Source organism: Panthera pardus, unplaced genomic scaffold (assembly GCF_024362965.1).
Source record: "Panthera pardus isolate Hobbes unplaced genomic scaffold, ASM2436296v1 HiC_scaffold_3, whole genome shotgun sequence".
In the NCBI taxonomy this organism is placed as follows: Eukaryota; Metazoa; Chordata; class Mammalia; order Carnivora; family Felidae; genus Panthera; species Panthera pardus.
This window is the reverse complement of record NW_026526876.1, coordinates 10,666,508-10,691,265: the sequence shown is the minus strand read 5'-3', so window position 1 is coordinate 10,691,265 and position 24,758 is coordinate 10,666,508. Positions and strand designations below refer to the sequence as shown.

Here is a 24,758-nt window from a genome sequence, read left to right as displayed (position 1 = left end):
TGTTTTTCATTTCTTTTTTTTTTTTTTTTTTAATTAAATCTTTGGTATCAAGGTCCCATTTTCTTAGAGGTGGGGCATAAAGAAATCCAATAAATGAATATTTACACAGTATTTCTTACTAGCAAACCTCTGTACACATCATGGCCAGAGCCCAGCTCTGTCCAGAACGCTCTGAACACGAACCAAGAAACTTGCCTCCGTGTTTTCCTTTAGGGAGTGTTTTGCTGTCCAGCAGGACCAGGAGAGTGATCAGGGCTGGGCTAAGTCGGCAGGGACCTACGCCGGTCTGGCTTCCTCGTTCTGGGTCTTTCGGTGACTGCACCATGCCTCCAGCCCCTCCCAGGCCCCTACTTCACTGCTGACCTACCGCCCCTGATTTCAGCTTCCCTCCAAGGCCCCCTCCAGGCCACTGTCCCCTCTCTGGGTTGACACGAAGATAGCTCTGACTACCAGACCCTTCCATACGCTCCCACCCTGTCTCCCTCCTCACCCGGTTCCCAAATAAGCAGGCCACACACCAGGTTTCAAGTATCTGTCTCTTCCGTTCACTCTCTCAAAAGAAAAAAATAAATAAATTGCAGAAGGCGGCAGCATTTCCAGTCTTCCCCTGGCTCCCGACCCCCAACCCCGGCCCCACCCCCCACATTCCCACTCCCTAAACCCATCCCTCCCCTTTCCCCCCCAGAAAAAAAAAAAAAAAAAATCCAGGAAAAAAAAAAAAAAAGCCACAGTTAGACCTTCCACTCATGCAAACCGGCAAAGGAAAAAAGGTGGGGGGCATGTGGAAGGCAGGGGGCCCACAGTAGAGTCCCCCCACTTATCCCCCCAAAAAACCACCTTTGAGAAGAAAAAAAAAATGGGAAAAACTAAATGCGAAACCAAGGGACATGGGGAGTTATGATGGGGGCAGGGGTGACCCCAGACCTGGCCTCAGGAGAGAGAGGAGGCCTGTGGCCCTGCATCCCTGCAGCGGGGTGCTCCTTGAGGGGGCCCTGACTTCTGGAATGTGTGTGGGAGAAGATGGGGGAGGGCAGGCGGCCCCCGGTGGGTGTGTGTGTGCGTCGGGGGCGGGCAGGGGCTAGGGTCCTACGGAGCACGGGCTCGGGACCAGGAGCCCGGCTCCTCCCCAGACCCCAGGTTCCTGGGGTTCAGGAGCCCAGTTCTGGGGTGCGGGGTTACATGCAGGGGAGTGTCCCCCCTCCAGGGCTGGATCCGGTTAGAAAGGAAATAAATAAGAAGGGACGGGAGGGAGGCCAGGGGGTGCGCAGGGCTTGGGCAATTCAGTCCAGACCAAGGGCCCGGGGGCCGGAGACAGGGCGAGTTCAGGCCACACCAGGGCGGGAGTCAGAGTCTCTCTCGGGCTGGGACCCAGATGTAGGGGCCTGAGAGGTCCTCGATGACACGCTTCACCTTGTGGTAGATCTCCTCAAAGCTGTCGCCCTCCACGATGGCTGGGGGGACGGGGGTGGGGGTGGGGGGACGGGGAATGAGGCCAGAGCGAGGGAGGGGTCCCTTTCTCTAAGTCTCCAAACCCCGAGCGGTGGGGCTGCCCCCCACCCAGGGAGGCCGCCTTTCTCAACCGTCCGCCGGGCGCGGCACCGGCCTGGGATCTGAGCGAGGGCCACAGCCTCACCTGAGAAGCACTCTGTGAATTCCTGCTCCAGCTTGGTGGCTCTGTCGAAGGCTTTGCGAGCTTGTTCCTCTGTGATCCGCTTGTTAATCTCTCTGTGGAGAGCGAGGGAGACGCAGATCTGAGCACGGGTCCCGCCCCACCTCGTACCTCCTCCGTCCCGGCAAGTTCAGTCGCAACCAGTGTTTTCTGATTTGGAGCACGCAGCGAAAGACACAACTCCCCGTGTCGTCTCTCTCCGGGGCCACCAACGAACCCCCACCCCACGGCGCGACCCACCCCGGCCGGGTGTGGCCACTCCGGGAACCTCTCCAGAGCCTCATCCTTCCGGCCCTTCAGCCCCAGTGAAGGGGCTCAGACTCTAACTCCCGACAGCCCCAGGGGCCCTGCTCGGCCAGCAGGTGCATGCCCCAGGGGCTGCCGGGAGTTGCAGCCTGGCCGAGCCCGAGGCTGGAGAGGAAGGGACAGGCCTGGTCCCCTTGGAGGGCGGCTGGGGCTGCTGTCCAAGGTTCTGAGGGGAGAGTCTGACACTGGCCCAGGGCCACAGATGCGGGGGGCGCTGAGGGGAGGCCCCTCCCCCCCCCAAGACCATACTCACAGCACATTCTCCAGGGAGCGGGGGCGAATGAAGATGGCGATGGGGTGCAGGTGGGCCGCCTGCAGCCGCCGCACGGCATTGGCCGAGACATCGAGGATGCAGTGCTTCCCCTGGGGGCAGGCAGGGGGGGCGGAGGGGACCAGCAGGTGGCAGGAAAGGACACGGACAGAGGTGCCAGGACAGGACGCGGTAAGTGGAAAGGTGGGGGATGGGAGATTGGCCAAAAGGAGGTGACATGGATGTCAAAAGACACGTGGCCAGAGAGTCAAGGTGGGAAGGAGGTGAGAACAGAGTTAAAGACAGAGAGAAAGAGGAAGGGGCAGATGGAGAGCAAGGGAAGAAGCCAGCACAGGAGGAGAGGATTGGAGGTCATGAGGGAGGGGTGAGGCACGGGCAGGAAGGGGACCCAAAAGACGGGGCAGAGCAAGGCCAGAGGGGCAACAGTGAACAGGGTGGAGGGGTTGAGGGCAGGAGCAGGAGAGAGGAAGGGGGAGAAGGGAAGTAGGATGGGGGGGCAGACAGATGGAAGAAACAAGGAGAGACAGGTGGGAGGGAGAAGAGGCAGATGGAGAAAGGAGCCGTGGAGGGAGAGAGGGCAGAGTGGGGGGCAGTAGGGAAAAGGAGGTGGCAGGGGAGTGGGAGAGGGGGGTGGAGACCCCAGGAACAGGCAAGGCCAGAGGGCCACAGGGGAGCCAGACAGAGGGAGGGCACCAAGGTGGGAAGGCCAAGCCACCAAGGGCAAGGCCACAGGAAGAGAGGAGAAGTGGGGCAGGGACGAGGGAAGCGGGGAGAGGGGACAGATGGCGGAGAAGAGTTTGGGGTCAGGCAGAGAGGGAGGGAGGCAGGGGGAGCAGGCAGTCAGACAGAGTTGCCCGAGAGGAGAAGGAGGCGGAGGAGGGAGTGGAGACCCAGCAGGGAAAGAGACAGAGAGAGAGAGAGAGAGTTAGAGAGAGCTGGGGGGAGGCCATGGGGTGGGCGGGGGAGGAGGAAGAGGCCGGGTGCCCGCAGGTCCTACCTGCTCGGCCACCTCCCGCACGGACTGGACGCTCGTTCCATATAGGTGGCTGTTGTACTGGCCGGCCTCGATGAACTTGTGCGCCTGAATGTCCTTCTCCATTTTTTCCCGAGAGGACACGAAGTGGTAATCCCGGCCATCTATCTCATACTCCCGCTTGGGCCGCGTCGTATCTGCCAGGAAGTCACCCCGCCCCCCAAAGATCTAACCACCGTCCCTCTAGCTTAAAGCCTGCCTACATCAAACCGCGCAAGGGGGCTGCTGGTGAGACCGAGACTCGGAGGGGCTGGGCCACCTCCCCCACACCCCTTCCAGGGCCCCCAGGTCTCCAAATGGGGCAGCAGAGCGGATGAGAAGCACCCCTTCTCTGAGAATCCCTGTGTCCTCCTGCACCCCAATGCCGTGGGCCCCGCCCCCATCTCCCTTCCCCACCCCAGGGCCCCAGCGCTCACGGGGAACACAGGATCCGAACTTGTCGGGGAACTCGGACAGAAGGTCATCATTGGCTCGGTCCTTGGTGGGCCCAAGGATGATGATGGGGCGAGCATAGTGCACTGAGGACAGAGAGCCAGCTCAGGCCGGGGGCAGAGTGGGGAGCAGCCGGGGCTGGGGGCCGGGGCTGGGGGGCAGAGGCAGGGAGCAGCTGGGGAGCAACTGGGCCAGGAAGCAGCCAGGCGGGGTTGCAGCTGGGGAGCAGCTGGGGAGCAGCCGGGCTGGGAAACAGCTGGGCCAGGGAGCAGCTGGGGAGCAGCTGGGCCGGGGAGCAGCCAGGCAGGGTTGCAACTGGGGAGCAGCTGGGGAGCAGCCGGGCTGGGGAGCAGCTGGGCCAGGGAGCAGCCAGGCAGGGTTGCAGCTGGGGAGCAGCTGGGGAGCAGCCGGGCTGGGGAGCAGCTGGGCCGGGGAGCAGCTGGGGAGCAGCTGGGCCGGGGAACAGCCGGGCTGGGGAGCAGCTGGGAAGCAGCTGGGGAGCAGCCTGGCTGGGAAGCAGCTAGGCCAGGGAGCAGCTGGGGAGCAGCTGGGCCGGGGAGCAGCTGGGGAGCAGCTGGGCCGGGGAGCAGCTGGGCCAGGGAGCAGCTGGGGAGCAGCTGGGCCGGGGAACAGCCGGGCTGGGGAGCAGCTGGGGAGCAGCTGGGGAGCAGCTGGGCCGGGGAGCAGCTGGGCCAGGGAGCAGCTGGGGAGCAGCAGGCCAGGGAACAGCCGGGCTGGGGAGCAGCTGGGGAGCAGCTGGGCTGGGGAGCAACTGGGCCAGGGAGCAGCTGGGCCAGGGAGCAGCTGGGCCGGGGAACAGCTGGGCTGGGGAGCAGCTGGGGAGCAGCCAGGCTGGGAGCAGCTGGGCCGGGGAGCAGCCGGGCTGGGGAGCAGCTGGGGAGCAGCTGGGCCTGGGGACCGGGGTCGGGCCAGGACTCACCTTCCATCTGCGTCACCGTCTCATAGCTCAGAACGGAGTCTTCTCGACCTAGTGGGAGGCAGGGCGTCTGCGAGGGGCTGGGAGACAGGGATCTTGGGGCCCCATGTGGCCTTCCTGAGATGTCAAGAGAAGCTCAGGGCTCCCTCACCCCCGCTTCGCAAGCTGACCCTACCTACCCTGTGATCCAGAGCTGGAGCCCCAATCCTACAGAGGAAGAACAGAAGGAGTGGGCCACGTGCTTGGTGGGCTTCAGCCCCGAGTCCCCCGCTCCTCCACCCGAGCTCGCTCCCCCACCTACCTTGGCCTTTAACCTTGACCACTCCCGTCGTTCGACCCTGTGGGGGACATGGGGGGATGGGAGGGTAGGGGAATGGCCACTGAGGGGCCCTAGAGCCTTCCCCTCCCCCGGCCCAGCTGATAACACCACCTCCCGGCGGCCCCTGGGCCCCAGTACTCCTCAATGACACGTCTAATCCAGAGGCTCACGGGAGGGAGGCTGCCCAGCAGACAGGCCTCCGAGGGGTCAGAGGGCAGGCCCGTGGCCTCTGCTGTCCGCCCGGGGACCCCTGGGACTGGAGCCCCTGTGGCAGGAAGGCTGCAGGCCCCGGAAGCCTCACCGCCGTTTGCTGGGGATGAAGCCGATGTCATCGGCCTCGCTGTCGGGGTGGACCCGCCGTGCCTGCCACCACTCCTCGTCACTGGCGTCGAGCACGTGCAGCACGTCCCCAAAACGGAAGCTCAGGGCCTGGCTCAGGAAGCCACAGTCCTTGGTCTTGTCGTAATCAAACAGGGCCCTGCAGGGCGGGTGGCCATCGGTCAGACACCGCCTGAGCTCTCTGGCGCCCCGACACCCAGCCAGGCCTTCTGGCAAAGTGTGGCCATTCACGGCCCTCCCGCAGGGGCCACGGACCCCGAGGAGCCCCCCCCCCCCCGCCCACCGTGTGGGGAGCAAATGCTCTACTGTGATGCACAATCACAACCACTAAACGCCACTCGGTCTGCACTGTGCCAGAGATCAGACAGGCTCTGGATCCCGTGCAACTTCTATAGCAAGATCTAGAACGCCGCCCTCCCAAGAACGCAGTCTGCAGGACGCAGGACGCATGCACGGGACAGTCAGGGAGGTAACCCAGAAGGTGCTCAAATTCAGAAGAAGGAACAAAGCCACTCTTTGCTAACCCTGCCTAACCCCATCAGTACCAAATTCCCGTCAGTTACGTCATGACCCCGGGGTCCAGCCAAGGGAGGGCCGGACCGTGGAGGCCGCAAAGACAGAGCACGAGAACGGGACCGAAGGGGACCAAATGGAAGAGGCTCTGGGACCACCTGGAGGCACCTGGGAGCCACAGCAGACCGCCCCCAGGGGCCCACTGGACCCCAGCGGGGAGGGAAGGGCCAAGCAAAGTCTGAGGCGGTGCCGGTTAGCAAGGGAGGAAACACTGGTTCAGCAAGATAAAGGGCTCAAGGACACGAGGGAAAGCAATGAGCTCAGTGCGGGACGTGTCGAGTGCGAGATGCCTGTGGGACACCCCAGTGGACGTGTCCAGAAAGCAGATGGCCAGAAACGCAGATCTGGACCTCCAGGAAGAGGTGGGGCCAGAGCGGACGGGAGCCCCGAGGGAGAGAGAGGGTGGGGAGAGAGAGGCAGGGGCCACAGAGCTGATGCCCCGGGAGCAGGAGAGCTGTGACCCCCTCCCCTGCAGGCGGGGGCAACATTCCAAACAGCCGAGAGGCATCCCCCTCCCCACCCTGCCGGGCAGCAGGGACACTTGAGGCAGACGCTATTTTTCAGTTGATACTATTTCCCAGTGCTGACCTGAGCAGCGGGGCCCATGAACGGCGGCTGGGCGTCAGGCCCGGGAAGGGGTGGGGGGGGAGCCAGGCAGGGTTCAGGGCCAAGAGCTGGGGCGGGGGGGGGGGGGGGGGGGGGAGACCCAGAACAGAGAGGCGCATCCGACCTGATGTAGAAACCCCTTTTGGGGTTGCTCCGCAGGGAGGCGGTCCCTGAGCCCAGGCTGCTGTTCATGAGCTGTTCCCGAAGGTCGTGGATCTTGGCCTCGAATCGGCTGTACTCTGAGAAAAGGACGAGAAGGTTCCTGAGCTCTGGCCCCACCGGAGCGCTTCCGCCGCCCTCCCTTGCCCCCACTGGAGCCACCAGCTGAGGAGACCGGGCTCTGAGGACTCTCTCAGCTCACGACGCGGGGAGCTTCGGGCCGGGTACCTTCTGGTTTATACTGAGCGATGATGGTGACCGTCTGGCCCGCGTTCTTCAAGGCAATGGCAGCCTGCTCGTGGCTGGCACTGCGGAGGTCAACACCGTTCACCTAGAGACAGCGCGGAGGGTGAGTCGCCGGGGACGGGGACCAGGCCCCAGCCCCGGAGTAGAGGAGGGGTGTGGGCAGGGCCCGGCCTTCCCTCACCGAGAGGATCTGGTCCCCCTTCCGCAGCTCCCCGCTGAGGTCCGCAGGGCCACCGGCCAGGATGAAGGAGATAAAGATGCCCTCACCGTCCTCGCCACCCACAATGTTGAAGCCCAGGCCCGTGGAGCCCCGGTGGATCACTATGCGCCTCGGTTCCCGGGGAACGTCTTCCTCCCCCAGCAGGTCCTTGGCCACCGGGGAGTAACGCCGAGGGGAGGTGGGGGTCATGGCTGTGGGGTAGTCGGTACCCAGGTAGCTGCTGTGACTAATCTCGTTGTCCAGGTGCTGGGAATAAGCTGAAAGATGTGGGAGAAGGGGTGAGGGCGCTGCGGGCAGGACCCACGGCCGCCCCACCTCCTCCCCAGGGAACCAGGAGAGCCAGACTCGGGTGACGGAGGCATTTCTCCGCCAGATAGTAGGGCGGTGTGAGGGGGGCGTCAGATCCCAGCAGTGTTGAGGGGCGGGAGTGCACAGGCCACATGAAGGGCTGGTTCTCCCGAGGGACGGTGGGGGGGGGTCATCGAGTTGAAGGTTATTTGTCCTCGGTACGCCAGGGGTGGCCGAGTGGAGGGGAATATTAGCACCAGGCTTTTGGGGGCTTCCTTGTGGGTGCTGGGTTTCCTCAGATCTCTCAGTCTATAAAAGTCCCCCCCGCCCCTCTCCGCTTTTTCCTGCTCTTGGCTATCCATTGGTCGGGAAAACTAGGTCATTTGTCTGATAGAATTTCCCACTTTCTACGGGAAAAATTCTTTTTCAGTTTTTTAAATTTTTTTTAAGTGTTGTATTTTTATTTATTTTTGAGAGAGAAAGACAGAGAGCGTGCGCAGGGCCGGGGCAGAGAGGGAGAGGGAGACACGGAATCCGAAACGCGCCCCAGGCTCCCAGCCGTCAGCACAGAGCCCGACGTGGGGCTGGAACCCACGAACCGTGAGATCATGACCTGAGCCGAAGTCGGACAGACAGTCAGACGCTTAACCGACGGAGCCACCCGGGCGCACCCCCGACTGGGGAAATTCTAAGGGGGAAATCATCACTTCCATCTTTGGGCTGTTACTGTGTGCTTCTGCCCCATTCCTCCTATAATTCAATCTAGAGGCTTTGTCAGACTCAAGTTCAGTTTTGTGCATAGGTGACACTACGTACTTTCCACCAGACCACAACGGGATGCAAGAATGTCTGGTCGCCTTAGGTAAGACTGACTGGCAGGTTCAGCTGTCGTGGGCTGACCCACCCATTTCTATGCTCTCACCTAAGAGCTTTAGTGGCCACTGAGGACCGCTGCCTCCTTCTGATAGCTCAGAACCCAGTGATATTTCACTGGGGATTGCAAAATAGAATATTCTACTCTTTTTTTTGGAAGAAGAAGCACTTATCGGTGGGAATGATTTGATAAAAAAGAACTTTCTGACAGTTTGTGGGCTCGAGCCCCGCGTCGGGCTCTGTGCTGACAGCTCGGAGCCTGGGGCCTGCCTCAGATTCTGTGTCTCCTTCTCTCTCTGCCCCTCCCCTGCTCATGCTCTCTCTGTCTCTCTCTCAAAAACAAAAATAAACATTTAAATAAAATTAAAAAAATAAATAAAAATAAAAATAGAAAAGAACTCTCCCATATCAACCATTTGGTGATTCTGAGGTACAGTTTGTACAGGACCTGACTCTGTCCCCGCATTTGCCGGTTTTCATTACGAATGGGCCCCTAGCATCCTCCAAAGGTGCCCAATTATTCTTAAGCATCATTATGATCTCATGGACCTCCACCTATTTGAGGAGTTTTGATTGAATAACCAGTGGGAGCCCCTTCTGCGTCGATAACACGCCCTAGAGTCCTGGGTAGCTTTACTGTTTCTCTAGCCTGTAAGATGTTACAAACTCCTTTTGTGCATTTCCGGCACAGGATCTGGAACAGGCCCTTTCTCCAAGGAGCCAAGGTTCCTCTTGGGAGGAGAACTACTCTTCATCACGTGAAAGAAAACTCCTGTGTCCTTAGTTTACTAAGTTTTCGTGTGAAAACGGATGTTGAATTTCATCAACGTCTTTTCCCGCATCAATTTCAAATGACCTTAACAATTTCTGTCCGTTGTTTAATACGATGAATCGTATTAAGAGGTCTCCCAATACAGAAGTGCTTTTAGTTTCTTGAAAAAAAAAAAAACCCCTACTTTGTGACGATGTTATTCCCTTCATTGGCTGCTGTATTTGGTCTGCGACTATGTTCCTACAAAGTTTTCCCTCTCTATTCAGAAGCAAAATTGGCGTTGAGTTTCCCTCTTTTATGTTATCTTTGGGACCCTTTGAAACGCCCTCATAAAATGAAACGTGAACCTTTTTATCTGTCCTCATGCTCAGAAGGAGCAGAAGAATGATCTATTCCTTGAAGATTTGAGAGAAATTAGCTACAAAACCATCTGGGCCTTGTGCCTTCTGGGGGAGAGACTGTCGACAAGCTTTTCTAGGTCTTGTACGGTAACTGATTTTTTTCACCTACTCACGGACCGCAGAAGAAGAGACATTGTTTCTATTTTGTGGGGAGCATCTGAAGAGGAACACTCACTGGGATGTCATGGGGGTAACTGGGATGGGTCCTGGGGGTAACTGGGATGGGTCATGGGAGGCTTTGAGGTTTGGAGGGTTCTCACAGGTTGTGATGTCTGGGGGAGCGTAGCTGTCACTCAGGTAGGCATTGCTGGGCTTGGCCACCTTCAGGTAGACAACGTCATACGTGTTCTTCAGGGCTGCCACGGCGTCCTCATGCATGACGTCCTCCAGCCCCACACTGTTGACCTGGGGCCAAGGAAGGAGAGCTCAGACAGAGCCAGAAACAGCCCCAAGACAGACAACACCGTGGGAGAGGTGCCAAGGAGGACAGGGCCTTCCCGGGGGGCCAGGAGGCGAGACCCAAGTGTGGGCTGGAAAAGTGACAGGGGTCCTCACCGCTAGAATCTTGTCCCCGATCTGCAGCCTCCCGTCCTTGTGGGCGGCACCCCCTTCGATGATCTTTGTCACATAGATGCTGTTATCTCCGGGGATGTGTTGGTTCCCTACGCCCCCCGCGATGCTGAAGCCAAGACCTGGATGGAGGGGAGGACAGAGGTGGACGTCCAGGTTGGCTGGGGAGCCGGCGTTGGGGCGGGGGACGGTCGGGATGGGGGTGGAGACACAACGGGTCACTACCTTTAGGCCCCTTGATGAGTTTGATCTCCATAAGCTTCTCAGCTGGAGGCTTCCGCCGCATGACGTAGAGGCGGACAATGGAGCCCGCCTCCTTGAGGGCCTCCACCGCGGCTGAGTGGGTCACCTCCCGCACGTCCACCTCATTCACAAACAAGATGCTATCGTTGACCCTGGAGGCAGCGAGGTTGGCCTGAGCCAGGAGCTTCCTGCTGCCCTAGCCCTCCCTCTCGAGGGAACCGGCACCCTAGGCCCTGTGTCCCCTCCCCACCTGAGGCGGCCGTCCTGGGCCGCGGCCCCGCCAGGAATGATCTTGGTGATGAAGATGGACGGGTCGTCACCAATGTGTGGGTTGTCGGTGCCGCCTGCGATGCTGAAGCCCAGACCTGAGTTGCCCTGGGCAGAAGGAGGGGAGGAGCGTCAGCCCTCCCGGCGGCCCGCTCCGGGCAAGGCGGCTCGGACTCGGGCGGGGGCGTGGGCCAAGGCGCCGTGACGGGAGCAGGAAGGGACGAGACTAAGGGACTGGCCACCTAGTACACACAGGCACAGAGAGAAGCGTGACAGGGAGCTGGGGGGACCTCAGGGCGGGGGGCGGGGGAGCCTGCTCACCCTTTCCAATGTGATCTCCTCGTATTCCATTTCCCCCTCCGTCCCGTTCACCTGCAACTCCAGCACGGACCAGAAACACAACACCAGTGAGCCGGACATTCCGACCTGAGCACCGACCCCTCCCCTGCTGCTGGGGCCCAGGCCCTCCCGCTCTCCCTCCATCCTTCTGCAGTGGCCCCAAAATCTAAACAACTCACATATCCCGGGGCTTCTAGGGTGTCTGTGTTGACAATCACAGGAGGAGAATTGGCCTGTGAGGGGAAAAGGAGATGAAAAGCTGCCTGAGCCTTGGCTCAAGAGGAAGCCCGTCATCGAGGGTCCCACCTGCCTGGCTACCGGTTCGGGGTCCCCTCTTGAACCAAGCCTGCTCTTGAACCCCTCGAGGCCCCAGCTCAACCCGTATCGCGCGCACACACGCGCACACACACACGCACACGTGCACGGCCCTAACGCTGCCTGGGCCGGGGCCCCCCTGAATGTGGAAGGAGGTGTCTGAGAAGCGGGAAGGGAGGGAGAGACAACCAGATGGGGGAGCAGCAGGTGGTAAAGAGTGGGGGGGGCAGGCGAAAGGGGGAGCTTCTCACCGGATATAACACCACGGGAAGCTACTGCCTTATGCGCTACACATACACCCCAGTGCTTACGCGTCCCCCCCCCCCCCGGGGCCTGCCCCCCATCCCTGTCCCTTGTCGGCCCATATGCACACAGGAGCCTTGAGAACCCTCCCTCAGATCTGCCCCTCACCTTCCCACACATTTGCCCTAAACCCCGGGTCCCGGGAATCCGGGGTTCCCCCAGCTGCAAGCCCCTCCCTCCTCACCCCCCCCCCCCCCGCCATCCAATCCACCCCTTCCTCTAAGGACTCTGTTGCCTAGCGATGGTATCTAAGCCCAGCCAAGGCCTGGGGAGACCCACCTCCAGAAGGCCCTGTCGCCAGGACAACGGGGGTGGGGGTGGAGTGGGGGGCGGGAGATGGGCGTGGCCTAGGAGCGATCAGACTCCCAAAGGCAGAGGGGATCCGCTAGCCCCGCCTCTCCTACCCGGGGCCCCGCCCCCCGGCAGCCAGGGCAGAGAAGTCCAGGCTGAAGAGGTTTGTGGGTGCAGCGAGTCCTGAAGGGCCCCGTTCTCCCTCTTGTACGCCCCTCACCCTACGCAGTGCAAAAGACGTCAGGAAGGGGGAGTGGTGAAAGACATCCGGGTCCTATCTTCTCATCTACTCCCCCCACCCCAACCTCCATTCCGGAAAGGGTTAAAGTGGGCGTACCCAGGTCCTGACGTCAGTCGCCTCGACGCGGCAGGGTCTCTAGACTCTGGGGCGGGGCCAGCTTTAGGCCGGTCCTAGGGGCTTCCCCAATTGCCAGGGCAACCGAAACCCCGTCTCCATGGCAATGGGAGAGGAGGCCAAGAGCTTCCTTCCTGGGTCCCCAACCTATCTCCTCCTTAAACAAATATTTATTTGGAGCCTACGAAGCGCGAGGCAGTCATCACGGATTCCCCAAACTCCTCGATCCCCCCCCCCAAAGGGCCCCTGCTCTCTCCTGCTATTTCTCAACACTACAGGCTTCTTCGCAAGCTCTGCAATAGATTTCATACCCGCAAATCCATTAACACCGCCAACCTCCGACCCTTCAAATCCCAGCAAATGCTGTTATCCAACCAATAGCCACGGCCAAAATCCCCTCCACAAGGCTGTCCTCCGTCCCCACCCCATCCTTGTCCTAAAACCTCCTTCCCCAGGCCCCATCCCTCCTCCTTGGCCACCTGCCTCTGCTTCCCACCCCTCCCTCTACAGCAGCCCACACCCTGCACCCATATCCCTGCCCCACCTTCCGTTTCCATCTCCCGACCCAGCCTTGGCCCTCCACGGGCTTTCAGTCCTTATCCAGCACCACCGCTTCCCCCCCCCCCCCGCAACCCCCAACCCCCACCAGCCCTCCTGCTCAGTGTCCGGCCCTCATCCTGCACCCTAACTTCTGACACCCCAGAGATATCCACTCTCCCTTATCCAAGCTTCAAACCCTGGACATTCTGTCCAAACCACAGTCCATCGTTCTCAGCCCATCCCCGATCTCGATCTCTGCAAATTGAGACTTTTCCTGTCCCCCTGGCTCGGGCCTGGTCCCCAGATCCCCCACCCCACCCCCTGCTGGCTGGCTCAGGCCACCAGCGCTCTCTCCTCTGCTTCCCTGTCTTCCTGCACCCTGATCCCCACACTCGATAACCTGAGCCCACTACCACCCTGCACGCCTCCCTCTCCCCCATATCCCCTCCCCAGGGAGCTTCCTGGCCCCACCCCACAAAGAGCGACTCGAGTCTGCCTTCCTCCACTCCTTGCAGCTGTCAGCGCTTCACAGGAATACTCTGTGCTGTCTCCTCACCTCCAGGGCCAGACTTCTGTTCCTCTCCATCGACTCAGCCTTGGCCCTGATTTCACAGCCTCACCCGGTCAGCCCCAGGGCCTCTCCCCCTTTTGGGGTCTCTCCATTTTGCTACAGGCCAGAGAACCCTCTTTCTTTTCCTCCTCTTCCTCACCCCAGAACCTACCGCGGCCCCCTCCCTGCCTCCCCATCTCCAGTTCAGAAAACTCCTCCCTGACTTCGTGGTGAAATGTCTCCAGCCTCGCCCTCCCCAGGGCATCCTGCAAGATTCTGGAAGGCCACCCCTGCCCCCACGGTGTTCCCCTCAATGTCACAGCTTGCCTGGGGCCTCCGGCCCTCCCCATCCTGTGCCCCCAGAAAAGAGGTGTGAAGGGGAAGAAGATATATAGTTGGCCTGGAGGAGGGGAGGTCCCAGAGACAAGGCCTCCCCGGGACTGGAGAAGGGAAGACAGGGCGTGGATAATATAATGGGGGGACGGGAGGGCTCGAAGAAGAAGAAAAGGGTGGTGGCCGGAAAGGGGAGAAGGGACGACTAGGGACGGTCACTGCCAGAGGGAGAGCGTGGCCCGCCGAGGAGGAGCACGGAGCCCGCGGAGGGCCTGAGCTGGGGATCAGGGAGGGAGCAGGAGAGTGCGTGGGAGGAAGAGAGAGACAGCATCCTGGAGAAGCAGCCAGCCAGCCAGCGGGAGGGAGAGGCGGGGAGGAGGGGAGGGAGCCCTGGAGGGGAGCAGAGGCCGGGGCAGGGGACCGAGGCAGAAAGGCCCCGCGACTGGGAGTCTCCGACCAGACACATGGAAAGGGCTGGAGACTCGGGCGCAGGCAGAACCAGGCCCAGAGGCCGGAAGTGGGGGGAGGAGGCGGAGAAGGGACAGGAGCAAATGCGGGCAGCTGGAGCTCCGCACGGAGCTCAGACACAGAAAACGGAAACGGAGGTGGGGGTGTGAAGGAATGAAGAGGGCCCGGGGTGGGGGGCGTCCTGGGGGCGCACGCCTCTCAACACACGTGCGCGCAGGCACGCGCACACACGCACTCGCCGGCCTTAAGCTCTACGCCCACCCCCCCCCTCGTCCGGCCTCTGTTTCTCCTCGGTGGGGACAAGGTGTTTCCGCCCCCCCCCCCAAGCGCCCCCTCTCCGGGCCCCAGCCGCCCCGCCCCAGCCTCCTCCCGCCTACGGCTCTCGCCCTACCGGCCCTTGGGGGTGCTTGTGGCTCCGAGGCTCCGAGCGCCGCACTGGGGAGGGGGCCGCCCGAGTCTCCTACCTTGAGGGGGGAGAGGTGGGCGTGGCCCACGACCCCGTGGCCGGCCTCGAGGTGGGACAAGTTCCTCTCCGCCACGTGCACCAGCTCGGGGGCGTTTACCTGGTTGGGGAGGTGGGCCGGGCTGTGCTCCAGAGGGGGCGTGTCTTCATCTTGGTAGCGGTATTTCTGGGATGGGGACCGAGGCGTCACCGGGGCCGGCCCAGCGCCTCGGGCTCCAGGCCGCCCGCCCGGCCGCCTCCTCTCCCGCCCCCCCCCCCCCCCCACGCCAGTGCGGTGCGGAAGGCCCTGGGCCTGACCAGTTCTCCCCCTCCCGGTCCTCCAGCCCATTGGCTGCCCTCTCTCCACCCTCCCACAGCCCCTCTCCCGCCCCGGACCGCCACCTCTCGGCTCGGCCCAAATCCCAGCCCCTCCCCTGCTCCCCCCCACCCCAAATCCTACCTCCCCCCGTCCCCGGAGCCTTCCACCCGGCACACCCCCTCCTCCGGCCGCCGTTTCTCCCGCCTGGCCCAGGCCTTCAGATACTAGTCCCTGTCACTAGCGCCAGCCCTCCGACACGCCGAACCCCCATTCTCGACGTCCATCCCCAACTTCTCTGCCTTCCCTCATCGTCTTCACCCCACTCCCCCGGTTTGTGAGCTCCCTGGTCCATCTTCCAGCTGCCGCGCCCCTGGCGTCTCACCTCACTCACCCACCCCACCCTCACTGCCTCAGTCTCCCCACCGCAGCCTCTACCCCAAGAGCTACTGGCTGTCCAGCACTGGCATGCCAGACAGAGGCAGGGACCGCAGTCAGGCCCTTCAACTAGCAGGTACTTGGCATCAGTCCCCCAGGCAGGACAAAGCTGAACTGGTCCAGCTCCCGGTCCAGCTCCCCCTCCACTGGCCCAGCTGGTTCCCCAAGTAGTCTGCACACGGGCCCCCACGAGTCTGCCCCCATCCCTACAAACGCCGCCCGTAGCCCAGCCAGTTAATCGGATATACTGGGAGCAGAAGGGGGAGGAACAGACACAGTAGTGCTCAGGAGGGGGACAGGAATGGGTGTCTTCCAGGCTGGCTGACCGGGGGGAAGGAGGCGGGGAGCTGGGTCTCAGAGTCGATTCCTGGTCTCCCTCTGGCCTTTAGGAGTGAAAGACTCAACATGACCCCGAGTCCCTTCCCAACCAACCACCAGCCATCTCACCGGCCTCCTCTGCTAGCTTAACAAGGACATCAGTAAATGAGATTAACTGGGGGCCAGAGATGAGAGGAAAGGGGCAGCTGGAGACAGCGCTGAAGGGCAGCGACCCCGCCTGGGTCCACCCACCTCTGCCTCCGCACTCCTCAGGAGACAGCCCCCCAGAGAGGGCAGAGCCCCCCCCCCCCCCCAAGCCCCAAGCTCGGGGAATGATGCAGGGTTCCCTGGGGACAAGACAGAAGACCCCGCCCCCAAGTACACCTAGGTGAAAAGAGAAGGCAGAACTCCCCTCTCAAAAAAAGCATCTGAGAAGCTGAGTACCCAACATTTGGAGGGCAACGGTGGCACGATCCAACTGGAGGCAGCTTATCAAAGTCAATGCCTGTTAGTAGGATTCTGAAAACTCTGGGGATGTAACCCAAGTTTGGCCGTGGCTAAGGGCGCAGCAAGAGACTAGGAGAAGGAAAACGGTGCTGCAACACCAAGCTCTCCCACCCAGGCCAGAGATGAAGCACCTCTGAGAAGGAAAATAGGGGCTCATCAAGATACACCCGGTTTTCTGGCCCGCAGACCTGGAGAGAGAATCCTGGCCCCCAGGGTTCAAGACATGGGCACAAAGTGTAGAGAAGGAGAAGTAAGGAGGGGGGTGGGTATAAGCTACGTAGCCCCCCTCAAAGGCTAGGCCATCCTGGATAACAGAATTCCACGACCTGGAAGAGGCTGTCCATTCCACACCCTGAAAAGGTGGTCTGCAGCCTGGACAGTGCCCCAGAACTGGGGGTCCGGGGGGACGGGCAGAAACAGCTCCCCTGTCCACTTCCCCAGAGTCCCATCCCCTGCGTGGTCATGAGGCAGGGCCCAGGGGTGCAGCTTCTAGTCTCCCTGAGCCAGGGGAGGGTCTGAGTCCACTGCCTCTCCATCTTCAGCCCACCTTGCAGAGGGGATCCCTGAATCTGGTGAAGACTGTCAGGGTGCACAGAAAGAAAATGGAATCACAGAAACTCGTCATTTATTCTAGAGAGGAAACAAAGAGAAGTTTTTATCACAGTGAGACTGCAGACACGTCTCCCTGCCCTACCCCCAGGGGGTGGGGGCTGTCTAGGACTGAGGGAAAGACTCCCCTGCATTAGGAGACAATGTGAGGACCCAGGGCACAAGGGAAGGGTACGAAAGTCCCCAGAATGTGGCTGAAGGAGGTTAGGGCCTATGTTTGGTCCTGGAAAATTTCAGAGTACTGTACATGTAGTAAGGGGTGGGGGGAAGAAAAAAAAATGTCTGGAGGGGTGTGGGGGGGGGGAGAGTAATTCCAAAACTGCAGACTGGCAGGTGGGGGTCGGGGGCAGCACCCCTCAAGCCCAGATTACAGGACAACTAAAGCAGGACAGGAAGGAAAGGAGGATCCCCTGTTTTACCCCACTGGAACTCTGGGCCCCAACCGCGACAGTTCCGATGGTATTGGAACCAGGTCTGAACCCCCAATACATTAGGGCAGAGGCAAGGAAAAGGCCTGGGGGTCGCTGTTGTTCCTTTCCCTTGGCCCTCGCGTCACTGGAGCCCAGTTGCATAGAATGACCTGGAACCGAGGCTTGCACCCCAAAATAGAGGGGTGTGAGTGAAAGGGGGATGTTGATAAGAGGGGCGACCCACTGCGCCTGTCCGCGAGACACTGCAACCCAGAGACCCCGCGCCAAGCAGAAGTAAGAGCGACAGCACTTGAAGCTTGCACCCTGAGATTTGGGGGGTCCGGGAAGAGGGGAGCGGGGCCGGAGCCCGTACCGCGGCACGTACCACGCAGAGACACATGGAGGCGAATCTGTTCCGAGCCGACATGGAGAAGGGGAGGGGACTGAGGGGAGGGGACGGGTGGGAGAGCAAGGGTCCCAGGGTCGGGGGAGGGGGAGGGGCAGAGGGGCGGGGGGCTGCGGCGGACGCGGCGACTGGAGGCTGCGGCCGGAGGGGGGGGGGGGGGAAGGCGCCTGCGCAGTGCGGGAGAGCGTCACGATGGGAGAGAGGGGGTGAGGGGAGACCCTCTTAGCCATCAACTTCCCAGGTTCCAGCTGTTTCTCTGTGGACTTCACCTTCCACAGTATACTCCTATTCGGAACCCCAACAGAAACACTCCTGAAATTTACCGGCTTATAGCTGTAATTCTCATCTAATTTCCTGCCCCTAAATTCACCAGGTCCTTAAAAACTCCCAAAGCTCCATGGACCATTCATCTCTACTGGACTCCTAAGGTGCAGGAAGGAGGAAGCACTCAACTCTCACCGTAGAGGGACCCCCCCCACACACACACCCCCCAAGATCTAAAATGCCTCCCACAAGCCCCACCCCCCTCCCTCCCCAAGGATTATTAATAGGGACCGCATCCCCTCAGATGCCAAGATATCTCCTATTCTAACCAGCAGTCCAGCCCCATAACTTGATAGCCAGACAATGCTTTTCAGGAGCTTAAGGACCACAGACACCACACCGGCTGTCTCCTCAAATTAAACCACCGTTTAAATCCTCCCTTTTAAAATCATATCCCCCAACCCACCAACGGAGACCTTGACATTAGTGCAAATATTACCCTTTCTATGACGTCAACATCCAAATAAGCAGTCCTCATAATTCCTTTGGGGTCCCCTGTCCAAATGCCTGCATCTAATGAGATACTCATGATTTTCCAATATGCACAGCCCCAGTACCACCAGTGGGGTGCCCTGCTGGCTCCATGGGAAGAGCACACAACTCTTGATCTCAGAGTCTTGAGTTCAAGTGATCTCCCCTTCAAGTGTGGAGATCACTTAATAAACAAACTTTAAAAAAGAAACACTTTAAAAAAAAAAAACAAAAACCAAACACCCGACTCCAATTTCTGGGAGTATTTAATGTATCTAAAGCTGGCCCTCCAAATTCCATTGTAATCATCTCTTCAATTTATTCCCAAACCTTTAAATTAATAGATCTTTCCCTATCCCTTTCCTTCACCCCTCAAGTTCACACATCACTCCTCTCTCTGGCTGCCCTTCCTACGTCTTCACGTCACCTCCATGATTCTGAATTCCAACATTGCTACAGGAGTGCTCCCAAATAGATCTACCCCCCACACCCAAGCCTCAAAAAATATTCACCAAAGTAAGATCTGGCCTGCAATTTGCAGTGACCACAAATCTTCCACAACACCCCAAAACGACTGCCTCAGAGGTTTCCGTTTTCTCCCAAACAACTGAACCTGAAAGCCTCTCTTTACAAATATTATCCCATTGAACGCCCACCTTCCCAACTCTTAAAGGCCACTGAGCAGTGGCCTCAAATCGGCTTCTCTGGCTTCTCTATAATGCCCACACAGGGCAGAGAGGACAGACTGCCCTAGAATCTCGCCCATGTCCCTCCCTCCCCGTTATCGGAATCTGTTAGATGCGCCCCCAAGATGACCCCCAATGCCCTAGTTTCGCATCTGGGTAGAATGCTTGGATCCTCAGAGGGAGCCCTTACGGAAGAGCTGAGCTCGAAATTCCTTCTAGAATAGAAAACGCACAGGTCCTACTTCTCCACCAGTGGGCGCTGTGGCCCCTTAAGACCCTCCCCCATCCCCCATTTCCTTTTTCCCTCCATTTTCCGTTTCCCTGTTGCCTGGCAACGCAGCAATCAAGGACTTTGCTGTCGCCTAGCAACCGTCTCCCTGGAACGGAGAGCTGAGGTAGGAGGTTGTGCTCTGATGAAATCTGAACAGGCCTCCATCTTAGGAAAACTGAGACGTCAATCGCCCAGCCTTCGGATTCTCCTTTCCAAAGACCCCCGCACCCCGCAGTTCCTCAGACAACAGGCCCCTCAAAACCCCGTCTCCCTCCGGCGCACGGGACCACGCCACGCCCCTGCCGGGTCAGCCCCGCCCTCATTTCGGTCAGGTTACCCAGCCCTCGGGCCCCGCCCCATTCCGAGGGCTGCCACCCGCCTCCCTCGATAGAGTAAGCCAGACCCCACCCACCTGCCTCCAAGAGACCACGCCCCCGTCCACTTCCCGCCCATTCGCTCCCCCGGCCTCGCCCACACTGTCCCTCCGCCACGCCCCTGTCCGCCAATGAATGAGGCCTTTGGCCACAGTGCCCCGCCCCCGGCATCTCAGCTTTGCCCAATAAGGACCACCCGGAGGGTTTAACCGCTTCGCCTCCGGGGTCCGGCCCGATACCCCCGGTCTTTTCCCACTCTCCCCCCTCCCCCACTTGTTCTGCTCCGCCCTCCGACACCCTCGCCCGGCCCTCGAGTCGGCCACGCAACTTCAGTCGTCGCCGGTTGCCATGGCAACGGCGGCAGCAGCGCGGGGAGAAGGGGGAGGGACGGGGGCGGAGTGGGAGAAAGAGATTCTCAGAGGCAGACACCGGCAGAGACCCCGGCGCGGAGTAAGACTAAGCGATAGCTCTAAAGGCGGAGTGAGCACAAAGCACAGGGCCTGGCGCATGGTAAATAAGTGTTCCTTCAACTACTGCGGCAGGAATCTAAATATAGGCAATGAAAGATGGAGGGCTCTCAAACGGAGCTGGGAAGCTCAACCACCGCAAAGCCTGGGCACCCCCTACCCCACCCAGCATGTTGGGAGCGGGGGACGATGGGGGTGGGGCTGGGGGGGGGGTGGGAAACAAGCGCCTTGTGCCCCCTGCTGGCTCCTCTGGGCTACCCCTCCGCTGCCCTGGATAGAGATGTACCACAACTCCCAACAGCCCCACGGACAGCAGCCCTCTGACAGGAGGGCTCCTGTGCCTCAAGGCCTTATGGGAGTTGGAGTCCTCGTCATCCCGAGACTGACAAGTTTTCCGGCCAAGGAATGTGGCAAGCTCTGGGTCTCCTCCACGCCTCTGTAAAACCCCAAATGCATGATTGATCCTCTCTGCGCAAGGCTCCTTCCTCCAGGGATGCTCACTCTGGGCTCCATCGAAGAAGTAGGAGTCTGGAAGGGAGATGAATCAACTCCCCCTCCCAGAATAGCTGCCAGTGCAGGCAAGCCCCTCACCGTCGCTCGCACATGTGTGTGTGTGTTCACATGTTGGAAGCAGGGCCCGCACATTCCAACTGGCTTTCTGGGTACACCGGTCACCCGGAGGACCACAGCCAGGGAGCCTAAGGCTGAGGGGCAGGCCGAAGGCAGGAGACAGGAGAAGCTAAGGATCAGACAGACATTAAAGGAGGCCAGGCCAGAGAAAGTGAGGCACAAAAATCCACCGAAACCACAGGGAACGGGGGAAGCGGCAGCACGGGAGAAAGCCTGGAGCCCACAGGAGGGGCGGCGGGGGGAGGCAGACAAGCAAGTAGCTCTGGAGAGGGGGTGGGGGCTCCGGACCTAAAGGTCCTCAGCCTCCAGTCTTGTCCGTCCATGCTCACACGTGCACACGGCATGTGTACACACATGTGTGAGTTTGTGGCAGGGAACATGTGTGTCCTCAGCTCCCTCCCCTGAGAAGCTGCAGTTCCCACTAAATATAACCCCCTCCCCAGCCTGTGACTCACCCGGACCCCGCCTCCCCGGCCCCCACTTCCTGTCCCACCCCCCAACCCCCAGCTGCCTGCCACCCGCCCAAGCCTCCCTCCACACACCAGGCACCCAGCTTGCCAGTCCCAGAGTCTGCCAGCCAAGACCTAGGTAGATTGCAGCACCCACCAGGAGCTTGCCCCACGCTCCCCATCCAAGATCTGCCCCTTCCAGGCTCGGACCACAGGGACGCCCTCGTCCGATCCTCACGGCTGCCAGGCCTGCCCTGCTCCAACTCCTTTTCACCCGGGGAACCTGAAATCCGGGTGTCCTCCCCCACCTCGATCCCAAGTGTCAGGGGTAAGAGGAACATTCCCCTTAATCTGCTCTTCTCCCTCTCTCCCAACGCGGGGAGGATACGGTGTGGGAGGAGGCAGGGATATTGAGCACCTGCCCGGGGCCACCCCCAAATTCTGCACCACCCACCTGGTCCCCCTCCTCAAATCCCCCGTCTCCCCAAAGCTCTCGTCGTCCTCCTCAGGGTCTGGCAACCTCTTCTCCCTCCCAGGGGAGCACCCCAAACCCTCACCTCACCTGGTCCATTCCCTCAGGTGGCCCTGTGGCAGGCCCTAGCCCTCTGACAGCTCCCAGCTCTCCCCGTATTCCATACGATCCAACCCGACATCGACGGTTCCCTCAAATCGAGAGTACCCCCGAATGCATCCACCACAAGATGCTCGTTCCATAGCCTGAAGGCCCACCCCTTCTCCGCCAGCTGACACCCCCAGACCAGTCAGGCACTCACAACCAATAACCTTCTACCCCCATGCCAAGAGCCCCCTGAAATTGCACAAGACACCTACAAGCCAGTCTGTCCCCCAGGAGGGAAGAGGACCCCCCCCTCATGCAGTCCACCTTCCAATGTACAAGAGCAGGACTTCCATGTGAGCCAGGCTTCTCCTTAAATAAGTCTCCCTCAAGCCTCGTTGGCGAACCCCAAAAACCCACTAGCCCCCCCCCAAACCACAAGACAGCCCAAATTTTCCATTTCTCTACAGGTACAAAGGGATCACCCCAGGGGGCACCTGTGGCCAAACCCAGCATTATCTCAGATGTGAACCCCAAAACTAAATCATGACCCCCAAATACACCTTCTGATGCTGTCACTCCTGGGCCCCCAGCCCCAGGTTAGGCCTGCCTAACCCCTCCCCACAAACTCATACCCTCCCCCCCCCCAGCTTATAGCCCCCCCCCCCCCCCATCATGCTTACCTTGGTTGTCACTATACAGAGACAGTCCATGTTGGGGGGGCTGGCCGCGGCGGCGGGTAAGGGGCTCTGACTTCATCGGAGTTTCGTTCCTCCCCTCCGTGGGTTCTCACCCCTCCCCCCTCCGCACCCCACTTTTGCAGGGGGGGCCAGGATGGGGGGAGGGGTGAGAGGGGAAAGAGGGGGTTGGAGAAGGGAAGGGGAGGGAGCGTGGGAGGGAGGGGAAGGGGGCCCTAAAAGGGGGTCCCCAATGGAGGGGAGGGGGCTTGGGGAGCACACCCCGATTCTCAGGAGGGGCGGGGGCACCGGGGGCTGGCAGCCCCGGAGTTCGGGGGCTGGGGCATGAGCTGGGGTGGGGGAGGGGAACTGGATTTCGGGGAGCCCCGGGGTAGGGGGGGGTCTTGCCTAACGGCCAGGGGCTAGGGGCCGTGGCGGGGGAGTGGGGGTGGGGGGGGTCGGAGGCGGCAGCGGCCGAGGGAGCCGTGGAGCCGAGGAGGGAAGGGGAGAGAGGAGGAGAGAGGAAGCAGGGGGAGGGAGGGAGGGAGCGAGGAGCGAGAATGGGGGGGTGCCTTGGCAGAGTTAACTGCTTCGGTGCTGGCAGGAACCCGGATAATGGGAAAGGAGATAACAGCAGATGCAGAGAGGCCCTGTGGCAAAGATGGAGGCCTGGCCGGGCACCAGCGCCGACAGCAGAGATGATGAGGAGGGAGCACCCATGCTGGTTTAAATACTGGAGCCAGGCCCTGGCCGGGGGCAGGGTGTGAGGGAGGGGCTGGCAGGAGGGAATCCCTGGGGGGCTACTTCCCCCTCAGGATTCACAGGAGGAAGCCTGAAAAGTAATTTTGTCCTGGACTCTTTGGTGCCTGAAACTGGGGCAAAGAAAAGGGGGGGAGCGGAGGAGGAAGGGCCACAGGGTAGGAGAGAGAACATTCTCTGCACCCCTGACTCGGGATTTTGTCCCCAGGGCCCCCAAGTCTTCAACATCGGCCGTCTTCGCTCCAGCCCTGCCCGCTCCCCTGAGGCAGCGGCCCCACCTCACCCCCTTACCTGGCTCTCTGAGATACAAGCCTCGTAATAGTCCAGAATGTCTGTCACCAGAACAGAGCTGAGTTACCCTCCCCCACCCCTGCCTCCCGGGCCACCCCTGCCACCATCTCTGGCCTCCTTCTGTCCGGTGAGGGAGGAGCTCCTCCAGCCAGGGCTGCTGGACTTTGATGGGGGACAGTCAGGACGACCGACCCCTGCTTGGACCAAGGGGACCTCCACGCCCCCAACCAGCCCCCAAGTTTGGGCATTGCCCTCACAGGCCCGGGCCAGCCCTTTCCAAACACTGCCCCTCAGATGATTGGGGCTACTCACCCAGCAAGGCCTGGAAGAGGTCACTGTGCAGCACGGTGAGGAGAGGGGGTGCCCACCGCAGTAGTGGGGGGGCCAGGAGCCAGAGGGCTGACCGGGGAGCTGGAGAATAATGGGGGTGGGGTTGGGACAGGGAAGACACAGAGGGACCAAGACATTCGCCTTCCCCAGCCTGTGCCTTTTCACCCCAGATTCTATGGGAAGGTTCAGGAGAAGGGTCCCCAAATCCCAGTCCCTGCCCCCACCAGCTCCAGCCCCCAGGCCTTTCGTTTTTCACCTCTGGGTCCCTCGGACATCTCTCTCTTCTGTCACTTTAATCTCCCTAATCCGCAGGGTTGGAGCTGAGCTGCCTTCTCCCCACCCAGTTCCAGCTGTTAGCCTAAGGAGGCAGTCTTATCTCCTCCTGGAACTTCATACCCTGGCCACTCTCCCCAGGGCCACGGACCCATGGACGGGAGTTTGCTACACTTTCCGAAGGGAGGAGGGAAGGGTACCCCCCCACCCCCAAGGAGGTTCCAGCCACCCCAAAGGAGAGGAAGCTGAGCCCAGATCTTTCCTTGGGGGGGTGTTCCCAGGGCAGAGAGGGGGTATGAGTTACCGAGGACTCCTTGGCCCAGGGCTAGAGAAGTGGGGGCTGGGGGACGTGAGCACCCCTACAGTTCCTCACAGGCTGGGAAGCAACCAGAATGCCAGCCGTCTATCCTGGGCACATGGTCTCAGGAACAAGGGCAGACACAGACAGGCGTTCAGGAAGGTCTCAGAGGCCCTCAAGGGGAGGCAGCGAATTGGCAGAGGGGAGGGGACGGTCCTACGCTGAAAATTCAGGTGTTTCCAAAGTTAGTGACACCTCCTAGGTCTCAGGAGAAATGTGCTTGGGACACTCGCCCTGCAGCTGGAGCCCCCCACCCCACCATGTCCCTGCCTTTCGTGTGGGTGGAGACGGATTTCACAAGGGACCCCAATGGGTCGTCTTTCCGTGCCTCTGCCTCTGCCTCTGGCATCTATCGTAAGCTTCTTCCTTCCCACCTCT

At 60.6% G+C, this 24,758-nt stretch overlaps 1 protein-coding gene across 17 annotated transcripts; it reads right to left on the bottom strand.

Moving 5' to 3' along the window:
* Nucleotides 1-98: 98 nt before the first annotated feature.
* DLG4 (discs large MAGUK scaffold protein 4) lies at nucleotides 99-24,108 on the bottom strand. Of its 17 annotated transcripts, none has more exons than XM_053893408.1 (22): nucleotides 24,006-24,107; nucleotides 23,732-23,830; nucleotides 23,420-23,460; nucleotides 14,483-14,647; nucleotides 11,043-11,096; nucleotides 10,846-10,902; nucleotides 10,508-10,632; nucleotides 10,240-10,409; nucleotides 10,000-10,136; nucleotides 9,705-9,849; nucleotides 7,072-7,367; nucleotides 6,873-6,975; nucleotides 6,610-6,724; nucleotides 5,269-5,445; nucleotides 4,950-4,986; nucleotides 4,828-4,855; nucleotides 4,652-4,699; nucleotides 3,696-3,797; nucleotides 3,244-3,416; nucleotides 2,229-2,338; nucleotides 1,634-1,725; nucleotides 99-1,451 (listed from the first exon to the last, which is right to left on the bottom strand). In XM_053893408.1, the coding sequence occupies exons 1-22, from the start codon at nucleotides 24,022-24,024 to the stop codon at nucleotides 1,345-1,347; spliced, it is 2,400 nt and encodes a 799-aa protein (XP_053749383.1). In that variant the 5' UTR covers nucleotides 24,025-24,107; the 3' UTR covers nucleotides 99-1,344. The 17 variants fall into 17 exon arrangements, with proteins under 17 accessions (XP_053749383.1, XP_053749382.1, XP_053749384.1 ...); XM_053893407.1 differs by having other exon boundaries at nucleotides 10,846-10,905; nucleotides 24,006-24,106; XM_053893409.1 differs by having other exon boundaries at nucleotides 10,846-10,896; nucleotides 24,006-24,106.
* Between the last annotated feature and the right edge of the window lie 650 nt (nucleotides 24,109-24,758).